The sequence below is a fragment of the Malaclemys terrapin genome, chromosome 22 (genome assembly GCF_027887155.1).
Source record: "Malaclemys terrapin pileata isolate rMalTer1 chromosome 22, rMalTer1.hap1, whole genome shotgun sequence".
NCBI lineage: Eukaryota > Metazoa > Chordata > Testudines > Emydidae > Malaclemys > Malaclemys terrapin.
The window spans coordinates 1,589,412-1,612,843 of record NC_071526.1 but is presented as its reverse complement, the minus strand read 5'-3'; the positions used below and the strand labels follow the sequence as shown (position 1 = coordinate 1,612,843).

The 23,432-nt window shown below is 46.4% G+C and overlaps 1 protein-coding gene across 1 annotated transcript; it reads left to right on the top strand.

Moving 5' to 3' along the window:
* Positions 1-1,363: 1,363 nt before the first annotated feature.
* Positions 1,364-3,058, top strand: ATP5IF1 (ATP synthase inhibitory factor subunit 1). The gene is made up of 3 exons (XM_054011629.1): positions 1,364-1,547; positions 1,685-1,797; positions 2,769-3,058. The coding sequence occupies exons 1-3, from the start codon at positions 1,461-1,463 to the stop codon at positions 2,911-2,913; spliced, it is 345 nt and encodes a 114-aa protein (XP_053867604.1). The 5' UTR covers positions 1,364-1,460; the 3' UTR covers positions 2,914-3,058.
* The last annotated feature ends 20,374 nt before the right edge of the window (positions 3,059-23,432 follow it).

Here is a 23,432-nt window from a genome sequence, read left to right as displayed (position 1 = left end):
GGTGGCCAATGGAAAGGACCTTCCGCTGAATTCCCGCCGAAGAACGAAGTGGCGGTGGTAGAGCTGCCGCCGAACTGCTGCCGATCGCGGCTTTTTTTTTTTTTTTTTCCAAGCGGCAAAAACGCTGGAGCCTGCCCTGCCAGTCAGTACTTGTTTCCCTGGCTCATGAGCCATGCTCCACAAGCACCAACAACCTTGAAACATAAGCGCCAACTTCCCCTCTTCGCAGTGGGTGCTCGACCCCCCCTCTCGGCCCCCAGCCCTAACCCCACTCCACCTCTTCCATGAGGCCCTGCCCCAGCCCCACCTCTTCCCCGCCATTCCAACCCCTTCACCAAAGTCCCCACCCCAACTCCGCCCCCTCCTTGCCCCTATTCCAACTCCTTCCCCAAATCCCTGCCCAGTGCCCGGCCCTGCCTCTTCCCCACCTCCTCCCCTGAGCGCACCATGTTCCCACTTCTCCCCCGCTCCCAAGTGTGCTAACGCTGCCAAACAGCAGCGGCCAGGCGGGAAACGCTGGGAGGTAGGCGGAGGAGCGGGGATGCGGAGCGCTCGGGAGGGAGGGGGGGGCAGGGAGATACTGCCGGTGGGTGCAGAGCACCCACCAATTTTTCCCTGTGGGTGCTCCGCCTCCGGAGCAGCCTCAGAGTCAGCGCCTATGCCTTGAACTGGCTTTTGCTATATCCCACAGCAGCAATCTCTCCACAAAATAATCATGTCCCCACCACAGCTGCAATTTTTCGTAGAGCTCTGTAAATACTGGAGCATCATTCAGCCTCTATTTGCACCACTCATGACACTAGTGCACAGCTATTTGGGTTCCATGAGATGGTGAACAGTGAGAAATGCGCAAGCTTGAGGGATTTTTTTTTTTTAAAAAAGACATGCAAATGATGAGCCATGGCTAATGCTATGCGATGCAGAAAGTTGTATGAGGAGAACTTGAGCGGCTGCTCCCAGTCACTCCTGCAGGACATCTCTGCCCCCCCCATTGCCAAAACGTCCCAAAAGACCGTGAGCGCCCTGCACTGGACAGCGGCTTCCCATGGTGCCCTGCACGAGGCCTGTCACACAGCTCCAAGCCCAAGGGTGCTGTACGGCCCGTGGCTGGGACACGTCGAGTCACGTGCTTCAGACGTTTGCACCTAGCCATGGCCCAGGACACCCAGTGGTGCCAGCTGCAGGCCGCGGGTTCTAGACCGCACAGCCCCCCCGCAAGCGCCCAGCCTGCGCGCGCAACCCGCGCTCTTCCAGGGTCCGGGCTTGTCGGCCCCGCCCCACTCTCCAGGACACTGATTGGTGCGGAGCAGGCCCCGCCCTGCCCCTTCCGTCGCGGGCTGTTGAGCGACTCTCCCTGCGCGCGGCGCTGGTTGGCCCGGCCGGCCCCTCCCCTTGCGCGCGGCGTTGTAAGGCTGGGCCGCAGCGCCCCCGCGTTAGTCCGCTCCAAGGGCAGGCGGGTAATGGCGGCGGCAGGGCTGCGCGGAGGCCTGCGCGGGGCCTTGGTGATGCAGCAGCGGGGATGGAGCTCGGGCTCGGGCTCCGACCAGGTACCGCGGCTCAGCCGCGTGGGGAGCGCTGGGCCCGGGGGCTCCCCTGAGGTGACGGTGTCCCTGCCGCTGAGGGGGTGCTGGGCGGGGACAAAGCGCCGGGGCTTTCCCTGATGTCTCTCTCTGTCTCTCTGCAGCTGGGCGAGCTGGGGAGCGGGGCTGGGAAGGGCGGCGGCGGTGGCGGCTCGATCCGTGAGGCCGGAGGGGCCTTTGGGAAGAGGCAGGCGGCCCATGAGGAGCGATACTTCAGGTGAGTCTTTTCCGCCCCGTGGGACGCCCGGACTCCTGGGTTCTGGTCCAGGGGTAAGCATGGCTGCCCCATCCCCTAGGTCCTGCCCCTGCTACTGTCGGTAACCTTGGGACACCCTGACTCGCCTGGCTGGGGACACTAGCAGAGCAGCTGTCTGTGGAACGAGGTCACATGCTTGCTGCTCTGCCTCGGGGGTCTGGCTTCTGTGCCGTCCGGTGCTAGGCTTTTCAAGCCAGTTACATTCATCCCTGTGTAGTAATAGTCCTGTCAACTCCACAGCTGATTAGCCGTGAGAATCCTTTCTGGGTAAATGCTGCATTTGCTCTGGTATTGGCGATTTCTTAAAGAATAAGAGAAGAGTCCAGCTGCAGCCATGAGATGAGGGGCAGGAGAAAGACATGGGAATATCCCAGCTGAGACAGCAAATCCTCCTGTATGTTAACAAAAATCAATAACTGAGATTGCCCTCTGTTAAATCTGCCTTGTATCCAAGCACCTTATGTAGTGACCTGCATGTGTTGCAGACCCTACCCTCTCACCCATTACAACCCGATTTCTCTTCATAAAATTGGAGTAAGACCTGGTAAACTCTAGCCTCTTCTTTTTGAGCCACTGCTGCTCGATAGAGTCAGGTCTGGTAAATGTTAACAGCAGAGCAGTCCTGATTGGCACCCGCCCAGGATAACATACCTGCTTGGTGGGGATTGTCGGTGTAGCTGAGCAGCCTAGCCTTCATGTCCAGTGGTGTCTATCAATCTATAGAGACTTGTGTTCCTATCTAGATGGAAACATTATCTGCAGTTATCCTGAAATGAAAGTGGTCCAATTAGCTATTTAAGCTTTGAAACCATTCTGTGCCTAGGAAACATTTGTGGGGGGAGGGGGTGTTTGACTTTGACTTCCATTAAGTAGGCTGTCCATCTCCAACTCCCAAATTTGGTTTGTCTGAACTGGTGATGTGCACTGTGCAGGGACAAGGAGAGGGAACAGCTGGCCTCTTTGAGGGAACATCACGAAGAAGAAATTGATCATCACAAGAAAGAAATACAGCGGCTGCAGAAAGAAATTGAACGCCATAAGATCAAGATCAAGAAACTTAAAGGTGATGATGATTAAGCTGCTGTTGGTTGGTTTTTTCATGTACAGTCAGTGATTCTCATTGTAATCATTGCATTGAAGACTGTCTGCTTTAGCCAACATAATCTAAATTTTCTCTGTTAGAGGATGTACTACAAAAATCAAATAAAAATCAGTCTCCTGATCTGTTTAGTGATGGTCTTATTAAAAATAACACTTTTCTTTTTCAACTAAACTCTTGTTGGAGTTTCATATAGGAGCTTTTCATTCTAGAGTTGAAATGCTTTTTACACTTTTCTGTAGATCACATCTAAATAAATCAAATTTAAGGTAATTAGAGCATCAATTGAACCCCCACATGAGATTATGGGCTGGAGAGTTATCAGCTAAATCAGGCTTGCATAATATGTGGCCCGTGTGGGCTCACTGTGTGGCCTGTGGGAGGTGAGTAGGTGAGCTCACTGTGCCCCCTGCAGGGGGCGAGTAGACAATTGTTGGGGTAAGCCAACGGCTGGCTGGCCAGAGGCTGGCCAGGGTGGTGAAGAGGCCAGTGGCAGGCTGGGGAGTGAGAGTGAGCCAGCGGTAGGGGGTGGGGGCAGCGGCAGAAGGTAAGAGGCCAGTGGCATGCAGGCAGGTGAGCTGACGGTGGGGGGGGGGGGGTGAGTAGACTGGGGGGGGGGTAGGTGAGGAGGCAAGATGGGGGGGAGGGATGATCGGGGGGGGAGCATGGGGGCTGGGGAAGTGGGCGGGGAGGCACGTGAGGTGGCAGGGGAGCTTTATACTTCGGGGCGGTGAGGAGGCAAGCGGTGAGTCGGTGGCTGACCTGTTCCACTGATCTTGTTTACCATAAAAATTGGTCCTTTTTGCTGCTTTTCTCTGGGCTGCCAGTCTGTTGCCACACAGATCCAGGGTCTGAACCACGCCCCCAAAACTGCAGACTTAACTGAAACCAGTTTAGCAAGTACTTCTGTCTCCAGACACCCAGCTCCCAATGGGATCCAAACCCCAAATAAATCCATTTCACTCTGTATAAAGCTTATACAGGGTAAACTCAAATTATTAGTGTTATAGAAAGCGGACAGAGAGGCACAGCTGTTTGTTCCCCGAGGTATTAATCACTTAATCTGGGTTAACTAATTAAAAACAAGACTTTGACTGCTCCAGTTTTTTTCCATTTTCAATCCAAAATGAATATTTATCAAAAAAGTCCTAAAGGTGCCAAAAAGTTTCAGATTGTATAAAAATTGATATTAACATCTACTTTACCACTTTACGTAATATGTCAGTTATTCTCACTGCGGCCGAAATCAAGTTTTAATGTACAGATAAAACATTTCTCCAAAAAACTTTGAAATTTGTATTAAAGAATTATATAATTATCAGACATCCAGGAACGCTGCAGACTACTCCCACCCTTGTGCCAAGGTTAGGCGAGTACGTACTTACGTAGATTAGTATGTCTTGATACTACTTTTGTAAGGGTTGATCAACGAGACACGCTGAGTGCTGCGATCACAGAAAAGTGTGATGCAAGACGCAACATTTAAGATACCACAAACAGGTATATTGCAAAAAAAAAGTTCTTGTTTATTGATATATTAAGATATTGCAAGAGATATTAACCACTTAAGCTCATTTCTCACGCAGGCTCCCGTTACTGGTACATTTCTTCATTTGTACATGCTCCTGTATCACTCTGGTAGATTTATTTTATATGTCATCTGTTCAGCAGACTTTTGGTAGCATTGTTTGTAATTTTAAATTTAGTGAAAAAGTCACATGCAGCAGGCATATAAATATACAGTAAACATTTTTGCATAAATTAAGAGTGATTTTTGTGATCTATCCAGAGTGATTGGAAAATGTCCAACACAACTTTGGGGGTGAATCCTTAGGTCATTTTAAGAAAAAAAAAATTTCTGTGAACACTTATTCTAAAATTCTTCCTAAGGGAGCTACAGTCCCTTCAAGGAGGTGATAAAAAGTTAATTTCTGATTAATATCGCAAACGCTTTAATATAAAGTAATGAAATTATGTCCGTGTCTTAGCGTTTGTATGTGCTACCATATTACGTTATCCAAAATTATTTAAACCACAGGTGTCCCGAACTGGCGGTCATTTTTATTTCATATTTCAAGAAAGGCTTGTCATCGACTGCCTCTGGCTACGAGCGGTAATATTATGTTCCATAATAAGCTGTTAATTTTTGGTTATTTATTATTACATTTGAAACTTATGGTTCCAAAGTTGAAAAATAAGTAATAGGTAAAATTGTTTGTATCATTTTAAGCATCTAAGCAGATTAACGTTTTTAAACAGGTTTCTCGGACACGGTTAATTATACAAAATAAGAGTACCATTTTAATGCATGTTTTTAGCATTAAATCATATTCCAGAGTCATCTGTTATAGTCGAAGATTTAAAAAATATTAAATTGGTCCGGTCCACCCAGTTCATGGTTTAAATCGTGGTTTAAATTGTTTTTAATGATGTATGATAGAACGTTGAAAATAAACTTTAACGGGTAAGTGGATTCAAATTGTAAGCACAGTCTTTTTAGTAAAGAGCAAATTTTCAGAAATATATTTTTCCTTCATCAGGCTGGAAACATTATACAAGATAGAACCTGTTGTTTGCTCTCTTGTATAATCTATTCAGGGTGATGAAGCAAAAACATATATTTCTGAAAATTTGCTCCCTTTTTCTAAAAGGACTGTGCTTGCAATTTGAATCTGCTTTCCTGTTAAAGTTTATTTTCAACCTTGTAACGTGTAGCCTCGTTACTTCCCAACAATTAATGTTGTAGAACAGCGATAGCACATACTAACGCTATGGCACATACCAAATTTCATTGATCTATCAATATTAAAGCGTTTTTGAGATATTAATTAAAAACTTGGAAAATATTTCAAATATTTTTACTGCAAAATTTCATAAACTAACTTGCAATTTATAAATATATTAATTATATATATTAAAAATACTTCATTGAAACTGCAAGGAACATGTTAAAATATTAAAATATACTTTAATAATTTTGTGTAAAAAGAAAATGTGATCATTTTTGTCCAGAAAATCCAAAATAAATTTGAAGTACCGTAAGTGGTTAAGATATCACAAGCAAGTACATTATAAAAAAATGTAATGCTTTTTGTTCATTGCTTTTCAAATATCATAACAAACATTTGGATGCGGTAGCAGCACAAGAAGATTTGGCCATGACTTCAACAAAAAAATCAAATCTGTCCCCTGTGATAGCTGATTTATGGAAAAGGATCTCAACAACGTCTTTACTTTTGAATTTGAAAAGCCCAAATTTGGGCTTTTTGGGAAAAGCAAAGAAGAAATCAGCAAGGTGGAAAAGGAAGTGAATGGCGAGCTCAAACCATGTAGCTTCAAGACAAGTGAAGCAAGGGCTGTGAAAAATTTCAACCTTTGGTGGCATGTAAAATGTAACCATCCTGAAAACTATGTGGCTCTGGTTACAAAAAAGGACCAAGAAGATGAGGCAAAACAGAAAGCTGACACAGCTAAACGACGTTCATCTGGCCCTTTGAAAACTCTTGGAGAAAAGATTTTTTTTTTGCAGAGCTTCATCTGAAAAACCAAAAATTGAGCAAACAAAACTTGACTCATATTTGAAAGGTTTCAGAGTAGCAGCTGTGTTAGTCTGTATGAGCAAAAAGAACAGGAGTACTTGTGGCACCTTAGAGACTAACAAATTTATTAGCGCATAAGCTTTCGTGGACTACAGCCCACTTCTTCAGATGCAATATGCTGTAGTCCACGAAAGCTTATGCACTAATAAATTTGTTAGTCTCTAAGGTGCCACAAGTACTCCTGTTCTTTTTGCTCATATTTGAAGTCATCCATCGTGACTGTAACCTTTGAGGCCAATACTTTCTGTGAAGGGCTGATGGAAATGGTTTGCTTGAGTTCAACACCGCTCACTACCTTCAGGCTAAAGAACAAAGGATTCCAAAAAATTGCAGGTAAAATAGGTCGGCAGCTTGGTGTTTCGACGGGGCACGACACTGTTCGTCATTTAGTTGTCAGCACAGCTGAATCTGGTCACAAAGAGCTCAAAGCGTTGGAGCAAAAATTGTGCTACCTGAAAATGGATGCAGCAACCTGTGGAAACAGAAATTTCCTTGCAATCAATGCTCAGTATTACGAAGAAGGAAAAGATAAAGCTGTGGCAAAAATCTTGGACTGAAGGGTGTCACAATTCTTCGTACGTGAAAAGTCAAGTAAAAGCTATTTTAGAAAAATTGGGGATCAGTGAAATGTAAGTGCTGAGCATCTGCGTTGATAATGCAGCAAACATGACGTGTGCCATCAAATTTCAGCGAGGACAATTTCTGCCTCTGAGAACAGGAATGTGGACAGAACTGAAGCTATTTTGCTTGATGAAGGAACTAAAGGAATGGATGAAATCCAATTCACCATGGATGCTGCTGCGCAATGGGTTAATGACCCTAGCCTCATACTTCCAACATGGCTTCATGAGGACGACTCAAAAGTCCAACTGATGAGGTGTGGTATTAACACTCTTCAGTTGGCAATCTGGGACGGACTGAACAAAGAACATGTCGAATTTTTGCCAGAAATTTCTTCAAGTGGTTGTCAAACTACGAATCCCAAGTATTCAGTGATTGAGTTACCCCATGTAGATCAAGCAGGATACTGTGACTCGCTGGGGTTCAACATTTACGATTGGTTTCTTGTTTTTCAATCAATCTTACTGTGAACAAGTGGCGGCTGCTGCTGGAACAAGAGAACTCAAGTTAACAAAAGCTGAATGGGACGAAGTAAAGAACCTGCGAGACCTCTTGGCAAAGCCAAACCAAATAGCTGTAAATCTTCAAGCTGTCAATGTAACCCCGGGAGTTTTAATGAAGGAATGGCAAAGTGTCAAAATTCTTGCAAGAAAATGGTGGACAAATTGCAGAAGGAATACTATCCTCCATGCAGAAACGTGAAGAGAAGCTTTTTAACAATATTCATTTCCTTGCTGAAGTTTGTCCCACGGTATCGGATTCTTCTTACCTCAAGGGAAATATCAAAGGCAAAGGAAGGGCTCCTTGATATTGCTCGACTCAAAAAAAACAAAATCTATTGCTACATTTGAACTCAGCAAAAGAGGTTGAAGAAAACGAAACACAACAAAAGGCATCAACAATCCAATTTGCGGTTTCGGAAAGTTCATATCCTTCAGAAATAGGCTGTTCTCAAACTTCTGTCTCCACTCTGAACTTGTTCAAGCGTCCATCCTTGAGACATCTTCAACCATCACGGGGAAATGAAGATAATTCAAACGCCAATTCTTCAGAAGATGACTACTTCGAAAAGGAATTGGATAAACAAGAAAGACACTGAGTTTCTGCGATTCATAATTGTAATGAAGCATTATTCAAGAGAAATTTTCGGGAAGATTGTGAGGCGATGGAGTCTATTGGTAGGCTAAAAGTTGTCTGTTTTTTTGAGGCCACTCACAGCTACCCACACAGCATTCAGGCTACCTGTAGAATTGCTTCGAGCATGCCAACAACTCAAGCTAGTGTAGAGCAACTGTTTTTGGCTTTAAAGTTAATTATAAATGATTTGCAGCAGGCTATGAAAGACAACTTGATTGCTACAGTAATTTTTTACAGAATGAATTATGAATAATTCTAGCTTGTATCATTTAAATTGTTTTAAAAGTGAATAATTTTTTTTTCAAAATTACAGTATGCACTTTTTTTAAATAAAGAGTCAGAGCGGAGTCGGAGCGGAGCTGGAGCAGTCACTACTGGTGCTGGAGCAGAGTAATTCAAAAATTTGATTACTCCAAATCCCTGAATTAAAAAAGGTGATTTTTATTAAGTATAAAACATAGGGTTTAAGTGGTTTCAAGTAATAACAGACAGAACAAGATAAGTTACTTAGCCTTGCTTATATTGATTTATTTTACTAAGCACCCTTGGATGCATTAGATCATTAGTGTATTGAGGGAGTTGGCTGATGTGATTGCAGAGCCATTGGCCATTATCACTGAAAGTTCATGGCGAGCGGGGGAGGTACTGGATGATTGGGCACTATATTTGCCTTTTTCCATATTTAAAAAAGGGAAGAAAGAGAACCCAGTGAACTACAGACCGGTCAGCCTCACTTCAGTCCCCAGCAAAATCATGGAGCACGTACGTACTCAAGGAATCCATTTTGAAGCACTTGGAGGAGAGGAAGGTGATCAGGGACAGTCACCATGGATTCACCAAGGACAGGTCATGCCTGACCAACCTGATTTGCCTTCTATGATGGATGTGAGATACCTTGACTTTAGCAAAGCTTTTGATATGGTCTCCCACAGTATTCTTGCAAGTTAAAGTATGGATTGGATGAATGGAGTCTAACATTGTTGGGCTCAGCAGATAGCGATCAACAGCTTGATGTCTAGTTGTCAGCCGGTATCAAGGAGAGTGCCCCTGGGGCCGGTTTTGTTCAACATCTTTAATGACCTGGATGATGGGATTAATTGCACCCTCAGGAAGTTAGCAGATGACACTAAGCTGGGTGGAGAGGTAGATAGGGTACAGAGTGACCTAGACAAATCGGAGGAGTGAGCTAAAAGAAATGTGATGAGGCTCAACAAGGAGAAGTGCAGCGTCCTGCACTTAGGAAGGAAGAATCCCATGCATGGCTATAAGCTGGGGGCGGACTGGCTAAGCAGCAGTCTCCCAGAAAAGGACCTGGGGCTTACAGTGGCCGAGAAGCTGGATCTGAGTCAGCAGTGTACCCTCGTTGCCAAGAAGACCAACAGCGTATTGGACTGTATTAGTAGGAGCATTGCCAGCAGATCAAGGGAAGTGATTATTCCCTTTATGCAACACTGGTGAGGCCACACCTGGAATATTGCATCCAGTTTGGTCCCCCCACTACAGAAGGGATGCAGACAAATTGGAGAGAGTCCAGTGGAGGACAAAGAAAATGATTAGAGAGCTGCGGCACATGACTTATGAGGAGAGGCTGAGGGAATGGGGGTTTAGTCTGCAGAAGGGGGGGGGGGGATTTGATAGCAGCCTTCGGCAACCTGAAGAGGGGTTCCAAAGAAGATGGAGCGAGGCTGTTGACACTGGTGGCAGATGACTGAACAAGGAGCAATGGTCTCAAGTTGCAGTGGGGGAGGGGAGGTCTAGGTTGGATATTAGGAAAAACTATTTTACAAGGAGGGTGGTGAAGCACTGGAATGGGTTATCTAGGGAGGTGGTGGAATCTCCATCCTTGGAGGTTTTTAAGGCCCGGCTTGACGAAGCCCTGGCTGGGATGATTTAGTTGGTGTTGGTCCTGCTTTGAGCAGGAGGTTGGACTAGATGACCTCCTGAGGTCTCTTCCAACCCTAATATTCTCTGATTCCTTCACCCACACCTGCCAGCTGTGAGAGAGGGTAAGTAGGGGCTGAGTCCTCGCGAATGAGGGAAAACCTTAGCTCTCAGAAACACAGGCAAAAGCCAGCTCTTTTATTGCATTAAGTTGTGACTGCATCAATAGCAGTACAATGTGATGCCTCATTCTCAGGGCTGTGAACAACATTATTAATTCATGCTTTTATGGAGTTGACTTCATTGGGGATACTGATTTCAAGGCATCTAATGTACTAAGGTACTCTGATTAGAGGATACATATTGATACATAATCCTCATACAGCTGAGGTAGCTTTGCAGGCAGTATATGGTAAGGCAGCATGAACAGAAAATGTATTTGTTTTGAAATTGATGTCCATACAATGATATGCCTCAGAAAGGGCTGCTGGACAAAGCTTTGCCTCTTCACCTGCATGTAACAGACTGATATGTTTGCCTGAAAATCTTACCCAGGAGAGAGTCCTGCTGGAGTGGAGTATGTTAAATGTGTTTTGCAGGTGCCTTATCATTCCTCTTTGTAAGGGAGAGGGGAGTGGGTCTCTTGGGAGTCGGGGAAATTCCCCTTCTGATAAACAATTAAGCAGTGGTGCTGGGAATGCAAGGGCAGAGGGAGAGGAATAGTTCATTCTTGATTGGATGAATACTAAACTATTCCAATAAGGGGGGTGGGTGGATAACATTTATCTTTAAATAATGCTGAAAACAGAAGGGAAAAGGTAGGGGATACACAATTAACAATTGCTTGTCTCTGCTGAAATTGATTTAATTAGATTTTTAAAAAAAATATTTAGAAATTTATTTTAAAATTCTTTAATGTTCAGTAAGCGCACCCATGCCCTGTTCTTACAGCCCCCCCCTCCCCCAGCCTGGTAAATTTGCTCAGTTACACTCTAAAGTGATGCCAGTGTAACTCTACTGCCCCCCGTGGACTTACAGTTTAGCTCAGACTGACCCAGGATTCTCTGGAATGGTGGGTATAATAAGCCAGAGAAGCCCCATCTCTTCCCCTTCCCTAAGGCCTCACCCCTTGCTGTATCCCTCCTCTCCCCCCTTCCCTGCAAGACCTCCCTGCCTGCTGCTCGCTATGTCCCTCCTTGCCCCCCCAGCCCTTATTGGGGTGGAGGAGAGGAGGGACACAGCAGGCTTGGGGGGGGCCATGCAGGGGGGGAGGAGGAGGGACATGGAGGGGCAGGGCGGGGCTGGGGTGTGGACAGAAGAGGCAGGACAAGGAGCTAGCCTCCCCAAGGAGAAGTTTCACCCATGGCCTGTGCACCCTCTAGCTGTACATGGAATTAGGTAAGGTTGTGTCGAAATAATAGTGTGTGATTGTGTAATTAAGGACGGAAGCATAGTGGACAAGCACAAATGTTGAGGTTGTTTGAGGTTGAGACAAACACCCCCACCAACTCTTGTCTCCTTTATTTTTCCATTTCTGCCATTGTGTTTGCCACAGCCCAATGGCATCACAACTCCCTAGCAGCTGATTCCGAGTCCCAGGCCCCTTGATTGAGACTGGGAAGGGGGCATAGGTTCTAGACACTCTTCACCCATTAGCACTTCCCCATAGAGGTTACATGTCCTCTTTTCCATGGAGATGTCTGCATGAAATTACTCAAGACACCAGTAACCTTGAAAAAGGAGAAGAAAACAAAGGAAGATGTATTGAGAAGAGAAAATGGAATTTAAGCAAAAGAAGTAAATTGCTAGTGTATCTAGAGTGACATGTCTGATAAACTATACTAGATATGGCCTTGTCAGTTTAGCTATGGGGACAAAGGGAATGTGAAGATTAATCCCCTAGAATCAAACCCAATCTCTTTGTGATCACTCTGGCCTGCTATGACAGTCTGTACCCCACATTTACCCATTTTACAACACTATGATAAATTTCATACAAAGTATGCTTTGTGAGGTATCATTTGAAAATTCATAATTTGCTGATCATTATTGTCCTGGTAAAGTGTGTGGCAACATTGTATGTAACGTTATACAGTAGAATTTTATAACATGTTCCAAGTCTGAGGAAACTGCTTCAGACCTGTTCCCCAGAGACAAAAGACTAGCCAACACCTCAGCCAGGTGTCAGTATAATCAAATGGACTATCACCTGATTATGCTGCCATTCTTTGGCAGGAAAAAGGGTGTGAGCAAGAAATTTACATCTTGGCAATAGAACAGCTGGAGCTTCCCGAGCAAACAGACTTCCTGTCTTCTGAACTTCAGCTGGAGATGATTTTCAAAGAGGAAAATTTAAGAACTGAGAATTGGGCTCACAAATCATCTCTCCCTTTATCTTTGCTCCTAGCAACCACAACACCTGAGGAACAAAGGAAACAGCCTGGTACTGAGGGAGAGATCCTGGCTGGAAGTTTCAGCCAATAAGTTTGCTTGAACATATAGTGAGAGAGACTTTTGCTGAGAATTCATGTAGCTTGTTAAGTTAGGTATTAGTTGGCATTTTACCTTTTATTGCTTTATAATCAATGGTGACTTTTATGCCTCATTACTGGTAATCACTTAAAAATCTATCTTTCCGTAGTTAATAAACTTGTTTTATCTAAACCGGTGTTTCATCTAAACCAATGTGTATTTGGACTAAACTGTCTGGAACCTCCATTTTAGATGATAAAGTTCATGCATAAATTTTTCTAGTACTAAAATGACAGACTTATTATGAGCTTGTATTGTCCAGGAGGGTATTGGATAGTACAGGATGCACATTTCTGGGGAAAAGTCTGAGACTGGACGTTTGCTCTGTAATATAATTCAGGAGTGGCTGGCTAGAACACTCATATAATACAGCTGTATTATATGAATGTGCAAGAGCAGAGTTTCTCTCAAATTGTGGTCCCTGGACCCCTGAGGGTCCCCCAGGGGGTCCATGAGCCTTGCTCATCAACTCCTCCTCCTCCTTCCCTCCCTCAACTCTTCCCCCTCCCAGCGCCTCCTGCATGCTAAAAGTCCGGTGGTGCAGCGGCGCTCCTGGAAGCAGCTGGCATGTCTCTGTGGCCCTTGGTGGGGCAGGGGGTCTCCATGCACTGCCCCCACCCCAAGTGCCGATTCCACAGCTCCCATTGACCAGGAACTGCGGTGGCTGTGGGCAGAGGCTGCGCCACTGGACTTTCAGCATACAGGAGGTGCTGGGAGGGGGAGGAGTTGATCAGCAAGGCCCATGGACCTCCTGGGATACTCTCAGGGACCCCCCAGAGGTCCACTGAACACAATTTAAGAAACTCTGTTCTTGCACATACATTACTCCAGCTGTATTATATGAGTGTTCTAGCTAGTCACTCCTTAATAATATGTAGCCAGCTGCTTCTCTCATCAGTGTGACCTCACATGCACAGAGTCTGTGAGGTCATCCCAACAGATGTAGGGCTCTCCTTAGGATTTATGGGGCCCTACGCAGTATTATTAAACTGGTGCCCGTATGCCCGATGGCAGCCTGGGGGGAGGGATGAAGCAGCAAAGGATACCGAGCTGCCCGGCCCACCTCACGGCAGCAGAGAGTCACAGTTCTGTGAATACAGCCCCTGCCTAAGGAGACTGCAGAGCATACCGGGTGGGCGGGAGCTGACCTGCTCTTACCTGCTGTCAGTGAGTGATGCTGCAGCTTGGGGAGGCTAGCTCCCCAGCTCACCTTTTCTGCCTGTGGCCTCGCCCATACTCCACCCCGCTCTGTCCCAGGCCCCATCCCACTCTGCCAGGCCCCACCCTCTCCCCGCTGTCTCCCTCCTCTCTTCCCTCCCCCACCCTGCTCACCCCCTTCCAGCCAAATCCCTGAACCCAAATGAAGCAAATGACATTTAAAGAAAATACTCTTCTGCAGTTTCTTTCTAAAGAAAATGGATCATGTTTTCCACTGCATGCCAGATGGTGAAGACTGGATATGCAGAAGGTACCTAATTAAAAGCACTAAACTTGGGAATAAAAAATGTCAGTCACAGGTTTTTTGATATGCCCTGAAGTTTGTCAGAGATTAATTTGCAAAAACTTTGTAGTAAGGGCAAGTTAGCTGTCTTGCTGAATACAACATTAAATATTACAAAATACGTGATGCAACTCTTCTCTGATTTACATTTTCTTAATCAGTATTTCTAAGCTGATTTTATATTTTTATTGTACGCTTAAGCTTTCATAAAGTAATCATTCCAGATTACTACATATTTAACTCACTGAAACAAAGACGTTATTTTAAATTAATCCATCACAGAGGTTTAGTGTGTTCATAACAATTTTCATTCCTTTTAGAAAAAGGGAACACTAATTTACTTTGATCTCCATATTAAGACATGTTTATGAAATTTCACCAACTTTAAAAAATATGTTTCCAAAGATTTTAGGCATAACAAAGGATTTTATATCTTACTAGGTACTGATTTTGCTGGAGGGTTCTCTTAAGACTAAAAAGAACAGGAGTACTTGTGGCACCTTAGAGACTAACACATTTATTAGAGCATAAGCTTTCGTGGACTACAGCCCACTTCTTCGGATGCATATGCATATGATATGCATCCGAAGAAGTGGGCTGTAGTCCACGAAAGCTTATGCTCTAATAAATTTGTTAGTCTCTAAGGCGCCACAAGTACTCCTGTTATTTTTGCGGATACAGACTAACACGGCTGCTGCTCTGAAACCTCTTAAGATTAGTTCATCAGATAGCTAGACAAAGAGTTTCCCTTTCTTTACTTCTATCTGGAAGGAAAGGGGTGTTGTCCCTTTAAGAACTCTCTTCAATGGGGGGTGGGGAATGGGAGAAAGGGATGGACAGAAAGGACAGGAAGACTTTGGAAGCAAGTTTGTTTTTTGTTTTTGTTTTTTACTATAGTAATTAACATTAAAATGTGTATTTTAGATAAGGGTGGTCTTTTGAAGGATTTATTTAAAAAGCTATATGTCTGAAGATCCAAGTATTTAAGGCTAAAGATGATTATGCATCTAAAAATCTATGCAAGGATTTTTTAGAGATGTCATTTTATCATCTTCACCAACTCACTAATGAAATATTTTTAAAGCGCATTTTAAACTAAAGTCCTGTAGATTAACATGTTCTGAGTAAATATTACAGTAATGCACAACTGTTTTTGTCAGTAAATTCAGAAACTGACAGTATATACCTGGGGATTGGCAAATGCCTGTTAAATGGCTTCATTTCCCCTTGAATCGTTCTTTAACAGTTCCAATGTTGTGCTAATAGGTCTGGTAAACTGGAGGCTTTTTGACTTTTAAGTTACTAGATCCCCTCCGGAGTAAGAGTCACCAGGCTGCAGCAGCCAGCTATGGGAGCCTGCAGAAAGGGTCAGAACAGGGATAGGAAGAGGTGGAAGGATGGACCCTAAGACCCAGTGGTGTCCCAAATTTTCAGGTGCCCTACACAAACTAGGCTACCTATGCCTAAGGACAGCCCTGTCTGGTTTATATAGATCTCCCTTGCTGCAGATTAAGCCCTTTATTTCTTGTTCTTCCTTCAGTGGACAGGGAGAACAATTGATCACTGTCCTCTTTATAACAGCCATTAACATATTAGAAGACTGTTATCAGGTTCCCCATCACTCTTCTTTTCTCAAGACTAAACATGCCCAATTTTTTAACCTTTCCTCACAGGTCAGGTTTTCTAAACCTTTTATCATTTCTGTTGCTCTCCTCTGAACTCTCTCCAATTTGTCCACATCTTTCCTAAGGTGTGGTGCCCAGAGTTGGACATAGCACTCCAGCTGGGGCCTTGCCAGTGTTAGGTAAAAAGCAAGTCCTTACTCACCTCTCCAGCACCCGAGTTTGTGCGGAGTTGGTATGGGGCTCACACTCTGTCAGAGACCAGACACCAATTCGTTGATCACACTATCCTTAGCTTGAAAAGCTTCAGAGTAAGTGTGGCAAGTTTATTAGGGGTGAGCATCAATATTTATACACAGAAGTAAACAAAGTGATTAACAGATCATAATGGTCATGTATAATCAATCAAGATTCTACAGGATAAAACAGGTTAAAATGTAAATTCAGAAAGAGAAAAGGGGAGATGGCTACTTAAGGGGAGGGGGGTGTCATGAGTAGTTCGCAGGTCAGAGCTTTGATTAAAAGTTCACACAGAGACATCAAGTCTGGGTTAAGTTTAAGCTCATCAAAAGTTCAGACTCAACGCCAAAGCTGAGTAGAGCGGGACAATTACCTCCTGTGTCTTACATATGACACTCCTGTTTATACACCCCAGAATCGTATTATCCTTTTTTGCAGCTGCATCACATTGATGATTCATTCAGCTTGTGGTCCGCTATAATCCTCAGACTCTTTTCAACAGTACTACTGCCTAAAATTGAATTAGCTTTTTTTGCAATAGCATCATATTGCTGACTCATGTTGAGGTTGTGATCCACCACAACTCCCAGATCTTTCTCAGCAGTGCTGATGCCAAGCCAGGTTTTCCCACTCTGTATTTGTGCATTTGTTTTTTCTTCCCCGTGAACTGCCCATTTGGGGAAGCTAGCCCCTGGCCCCGCCCCTTCTGCCCGAGGCTCTGCCCCTCCCACTCTTCTCACCCGATGGGGCTCCGAGCCCCCCACCGCCACCACCTGGCCAGCCCGCCCCAGTGACCCCAGCTCCAGAATGCCGGGTGGCACGGCCCCAGCACCCCCAGCCCTGGAGCGCCGGGTGGGCGCCTCCGGCCCCGAGCTGCAGGCCAGCCTGCTCTAGTCCCAGCCTACTTCAGGGAAGAGGAGTAGCCTGGGCTAAGGCCATGGGGGAAAGAGTGGGAAGCAGAGGGTCTCGGGGCAGAGCGTGGGTGAGGCCACGCTTGGCTGTTTGGGAACGCTCAGCCTCTCCTGGCCTGCGATACCCACCGCCCATGTTCTCCCCTAAGTGTAGCACCTTACATTTGTCTTTGTTAAAATTCATTTTGTTGTCTATAGCCCACTTCTCCAATTTATCAAGATCTCTCTGAATTTTAGCTCAGCCCTTCAAAGTATAGGCAACCCCCTCTAGTTTTTTGTCATCTGCAAATTTGATCAGCATGCTCTCTATTCCTACATCCAGGTCATTAATAAAGATGTTAAACTACACCGGACCCAGAAGAACAGATCCCTGTGGAACCCCACTTGAGACCTCCTTCCAATCTGGCATCTGGAGGGCTCGACACACAGCGGGCCTGGCTGGCAGGTTGTGCCCCGCTCGCAGCAGCGCCAGGCGGGCTCTCTGGGTCTGTAGCGCGCCGCACTCAGGGGCTCCATGTGCCCCAGCAGGCAGCAGGCCGCAGCATCCTCACCAGAGATGGGCTGCACAGGGTTCTGCCGAGGAGGAGAGACGGGCTGAGCGTGGGCACACACGGCAGGAGCCGCCCGCTAATGGTTCACCCTCCCCCGGCACCATGTGGGCACGGGGCGGGGACCAGGTGCAAGCGGGCATCTTGGGCGAGGCTGCCCCCCCTGTTCCCCCTCACAGGCTCAGCTGCCGCACCGGGCTGGGCGTGCTCCGCGGACAGGGCAGCGGCCACCGGGCCAGTTCCCCCTGCCCCGCCCCCACGGGGATCGCCCCAGCTGATGTGGTCAAGCAAGTGTGAGCGCTTCCGTGCACCGGCTCCCCGGGTCCTAGCGCCCGTCCCGGTGCGGCGCGGCACGTGGCTCAGCATGGGATTCCTGGGGGTGATTAGAGACGGGGGGGTTGGATGGGTCAGGAGTTCTGAGGAGTCAGGGAAGTAGGTGGGGGTCGGATGTGGGTGGGGCTATTTCCTGACTATTAATAAAGGAGATGCTCAAGGCCAAAGCAAGTTCGATAAAACACGGTTTCACCTATAACGCAGTAAGATTTTTTGGCTCACGAAGACCGTGTTATATCAGGGTAGAGGTGTAGTTACCCTTTGTTTCCACTTAATGTAGTTCTACCAAGCCTGCATTTCTCCAGCTTATTTATGAGAATGTCATGTGAGACTGTGTCAAAAGCCTTGCTGAAGTCCTGGTATAATATGTCCACTGCATTCCCCATATTCACCAAACCAGTTACCCTGTCAAAGAAGGAAATCAAGCTGGTTTGGCATAATTTGTTCTTAGTAAATCCATGCTGGCTGCTAGTGATCACCCCTCCATCCTCCAGGTATTTACAAATTGAATGCTTTATAGATTGCTCTAGTAGCCTCCATGTATTGAATTCAGGCTGACTGGTCTATAGTTCCCCAGTTCCTCCTTTTCCCCCTTTTTAAAGATGGGCACTACACTAGCCCTTCTCCGGTCTTCTGTTATCCATGAGTTTGTAAATATTATTGCCAGTGGCTCTGAGATTTCTTCAGCTAATTCCTTCAGCACCCTGGGATGAATAGCATCAGGCCCCACTTTCTTTAATTCATTCATATTGATTAGAAGATCTCTGATGTCTTCTTTTCTTCTCCCAATCTGCATCCGTTCCCCTTTATTGTCTGTGGTAACTTGGCTAGTCATTCAGTCACATGTTATTTTTTGTGAGAAGACTGAAGCAAAGTCGGCATTGAGCAGCTCCGCCTTCCTATCAACTTCTGTTACCAGCTCACCTTCTCCATTGAGCAGCGGACCCTCACCATCCCTGATCTTTCTTTCTTTTTTTTTTTTTCCTAACATATTTGTAGAACCCCTTCCTGTTGTCGCTAACATTTCTTGCCAGTTGTGACTCATTCTTTGCCTTGGCTTTCCTGAGTTTTGGCCCTGTGAGGGGAGGGACAGCTCAGTGGTTTGAGCATTTGTCTGCTAAACCCAGGGTTGTGAGCTCAATCCTTGAGGGGGCCATTTAGGGCAAAAATCTGTCTGGGGATTGGTCCTGCTTTGAGCACAGGGTTAGACTAGATGACTTCCTGAGGTCCCTTCCAACCCTGATATTCTGTGATTCTACATGCTTGCCCTATTACAATGTATACTTCCTTGGTGACATTTCCCTGTACATAACCCTTTTTGGTTTTTAGATAATCAGTACAAAGTTCTGCAACTCAGAATTTCAACTGCACCAAGAGAATTTACCACATGCTTAGCAGTCATGGCTGCTCACCTGAAGAATCTGTGGAACACAGGCTCCCATTCAAAGCAACAAACAGCCCAAAACAGCCATCCTCCAATGGGGCCCCTTTTAGAGACAGCACTGCAAACCCAGCCATTGGGGCTGGTTCTCAAGATGCTGCATTTCAGTATCGAGGGGATATTGGTACCTAAAAGGGATATCCTCTCTCTCCTAACTACAAACATTGAAGCACACATAATCTTGCTTTAGGAGATGCACTCAATCACCAATAGGCAACTTCCTGTTCCATGTTGTGCTGTCACAAACCATATGGGATGGCATCTTATGTTAGAGAAGGGCTGTCTGCTGCCTCAATATTGGCATCTGGTCCAAATGACATCATAGAATGACATGTGATAAGTGTGAATGGGCTTACTCTGATCAACATCTACAAGCCTCCATCAGTTAACTGGCCAGTTACCACTGTTTTCCAGCTTTTCAGGTCCTTCCACCTACTGTGGAGACTTCAATTCTTGCATGTCAATAGGGGATAGTCTGACAACAGCACAGATGGAGAAAATCTAATGGAATGGGCAACAAGTGCTGACCTACAATTCCTCTATAACCCAAAGCAAATGCTAAGCTTTCACAGTAGCAGATGGACAACAGGCTCTTCACCCAACACTGCATTTTCATCCTCTAGGCAACTGCCATTCAGTGGTCATAGAGTGAAAGGTGCTTGAAAATTTCCAAAAGTCTCAACATCAGCCATCTTTGAACACCACGGGCCTGCAGATATCAACAACTTAGGGTATGTCTACACTACGGGATTAATCCGAATTTATATAATTCAAATTTGGGAAACAGATTGTATAAAGTCGAATGTATGCAGCCACACTAAGCACATTAATTCGGCGGTGTACGTCCAAGTACTGGGGCTACCGTTGATTTCTGGAGCGTTGCACTGTGGGTAGCTATCCCATAGCTATCCCATAGTTCCTGCAGTCTCCCACGCCCATTGTAATTCTGGGTTGAGATCCCAGTGCCTGATGGGACAAAAAACATTGTTGCAGGTGGTTCTGGGTACAGCCTCACCCCTCCCTCCCTCCCTGCATGAAAGCAACGGACGGCAGACAACCATTTTGTGCCTTTTTTCCTGGGTGAACACTGCAGACTCCATACCACTGCAAGCATGGAGCCCGCTCAGCTCAAGACAGCAGTCATGAACATTGTAAACATCTCGCGCATTCTCGTGGAGTTTATGCTGAGCCAGGACCAGAAAAACGAGGCGAGGAGGCAGCGGCGGCGGCAGCACAGCGACAAGCGTGATGAGGACATGGACACGGACACGGACACAGACACAGAATTCTGTCAAACCGCGGGCCCCGGTGCTTTGGAGATCATGTTGTTAATGGGGCAGGTTCCATCCATGGAACACCGATTCTGGGCAAGGGAAACAAACACAGACTGGTGAGACCGCATAGTGTTGCAGGTGTGGGATGATTCCCAGTGGCTGCGGAACTTTCGCATGCGTAAGAGCACTTTCATGGAACTTTGTGACTTGCTGTCCCCTGCCCTGAAATGCCAGAATACCAAGATGAGAGCAGTCCTCACAGCTGAGAAGCGCGTGGCGATAGCCCTGTGGAAGCTTGCAACTCCAGACAGCTACCGGTCAGTCGGGAATCAATTTGGAGTGGGCAAATCTACTGTGGGGGCTGCTGTGGTCCAAGTAGCCAACGTGATCACTGAACTGCTGCTACCAAAGGTAGTGACTCTGGGAAATGTGCAGGCCATAGTGGATGGCTTTGCTGCAATGGGATTCCCTAACTGTGGTGGGGCGATAGATGGAACCCATATCCCTATTTTGGCACCGGAGCACCAGGGTATCCAGTACATAAACCGCAAGGGGTACTTTTCAATGGTGCTGCAAGCACTTGTGGATCACAAGGGACGTTTCACCAACATCAATGTGGGCTGGCCGGGAAGGGTTCATGACACTCGCGTCTTCAGGAACACTACTCTGTTTAAAGGGCTGCAGCAAGGGACTTACTTTCCGGACCAGAAAATAACCGTTGGGGATGTTGAAATGCCTATAGTTATTCTTGGGGACCCAGCCTACCCCTTAATGCCATGGCTCATGAAGCCATACACAGGCAGCCTGGACAGGAGTCAGGAGCTGTTCAACTACAGGCTGAGCAAGTGCAGAATGGTGGTAGAATGTGCATTTGGCCGTTTAAAAGGTCGCTGGCGATCGTTATTGACTCGCTCAGACCTCAGCCAAACCAATCTCCCCATTGTTATTTCTGCTTGCTGCGTGCTCCACAATCTCTGTGAAAGTAAGGGGGAGACCTTTATGGCAGGGTGGGAGGCTGAGGCAAATTGCCTGGCTGCTGATTACGCGCAGCCAGACACCAGGGCGATTAGAAGAGCACACCAGGAAGCGCTGTGCATCAGAGAAGCTTTGAAAACCAGTTTCATGACTGGCCAGGCTACAGTGTGAAATATCTGTTTGTTTCTCCTTCATGAAAACCCGCCCCCTTTATTGACTCATTCTCTGTAAGGAACCCACCCTTCCCCTTCCCCCAGCTTGCTTTCAAACCAAATAAAGTCACTATCATTTAAAAATCATTTATTCTTTATTAATAGATTATAAAAAGAGGGAGGGAACCCGGGTGGGGTTTGGGAGGAGGATTGGTGGGAAAGAAAAGGCCACTAAAAAAAGGTTAAAAAAATGACAGCCTTTTGCTTGGGCTGTCCACTGGGGTGGAATGGGAAGGTGTACGGAGCCTCCCCCCGCCCGCGTTCTTACACGTCTGGGTGAGGAGGATATGGAACATGGGGAGGAGGGAGGGAGGTTATACAGGAGCTGTAGCGGCACTCTGTTTTCCTGCAGCCGTTCCTGAAGCTCCACCAGACGCCGGAGCATGTCTGTTTGCTCACGCAGCAGCCACAGCGTTGCATCCTGCCTCCTCTGATCTTCCTGCCGCCACCTCTCATCTCGAGCGTCTCTCCTCTCCTCACGTTGGTCCCTCATGTCCTCACGTTGGTCCCTCCTGTCCTCACGTTCACTGGCTTCTTTCCTATACTTTGAAACCGTGTCCTTCCACTCATTCAGATGAGCTCTGTCACTGCGGGTGGATTCCATGATTTCTGCAAACATCTCATCTCGCGTCTTCTTTTTCCGATGCCTTATCTGTGATAGCCTTCGGGACGGAGGAGGGAGGCTTGAAGAATTTGCAGCTGCTGTAGGGAGGGGAAAAAAGATACATTTTGCAGAACAATGCTTATACTCTTTCATGATGACCAACACTATTCACATTACATAGCACATGTGATTTCTGTGCAAGGTCGCATTTTGCTTCTTAATACTGAGTGCCTGTGGCTTTGCTGCTAGAGATCACAGGTCCGGGCAACAGAATTCAGCTTGCATGCGGCCATGGTAAGCCATTGTCTTTCGGCTTCTGCGCCCTCCTTTCCCACATACCAAGCAAAGCCCATTGAGTGCTGCAGTTTTCCTGTTAACATTCAGCAGCAGCAGAAAACAAACTAACCACCCCCTCATCCAATTCTCTGGATGATTGCTTTATCCCTCCCCGCACCGCGTGGCTGGTATCAGGGAAGATCCCTGCAGGAACCAAACTAACCCCCCTGCACCCTCCCTCCCGCCATGAATTCTCTGGGATGATCGCTGTACCCCTCCCCCCACTGCGTGGCTGGTATCAGGGAAGATACCTGCAGGAACCAAACTAACCCCCCCGCTCCTCCTGCCATGAATTCTCTGGGATAATCGCTGTACCCCTCCCCCAACCGCATGGCTGGTAACAGGGAAGATCCCTGCTAGCCAAACGCGAAAAGCTCAGGGCCAATTTCCCCCCCTGCGCTTGGCTAACTGCAGGGAAGGATTTCTTTTCAGCCACAGGCAAACAACCCAGTAAGAACGGCCACCTCTGTCCCCTTAATTAAGTTCCCATATTTCAACCAGGTTACCATGAGTGATATCACTCTCCTGAGGATTACACAGCAAGATAAAGAACGGATGTTGCTTGAATGCCAGCAAACACCGGGACCATACGCTGCCAGGCTTTGTCAGGCAATGATACCAGATTATTTGCTGCAAGCATGGCGTGGTCAAGTGTCCTACCATGGAGGACGGAATAAGGCTGCACTGTCCAGAAACCTTGTGGCAAGGCTTTTGGGGTACCTCCAGGAGA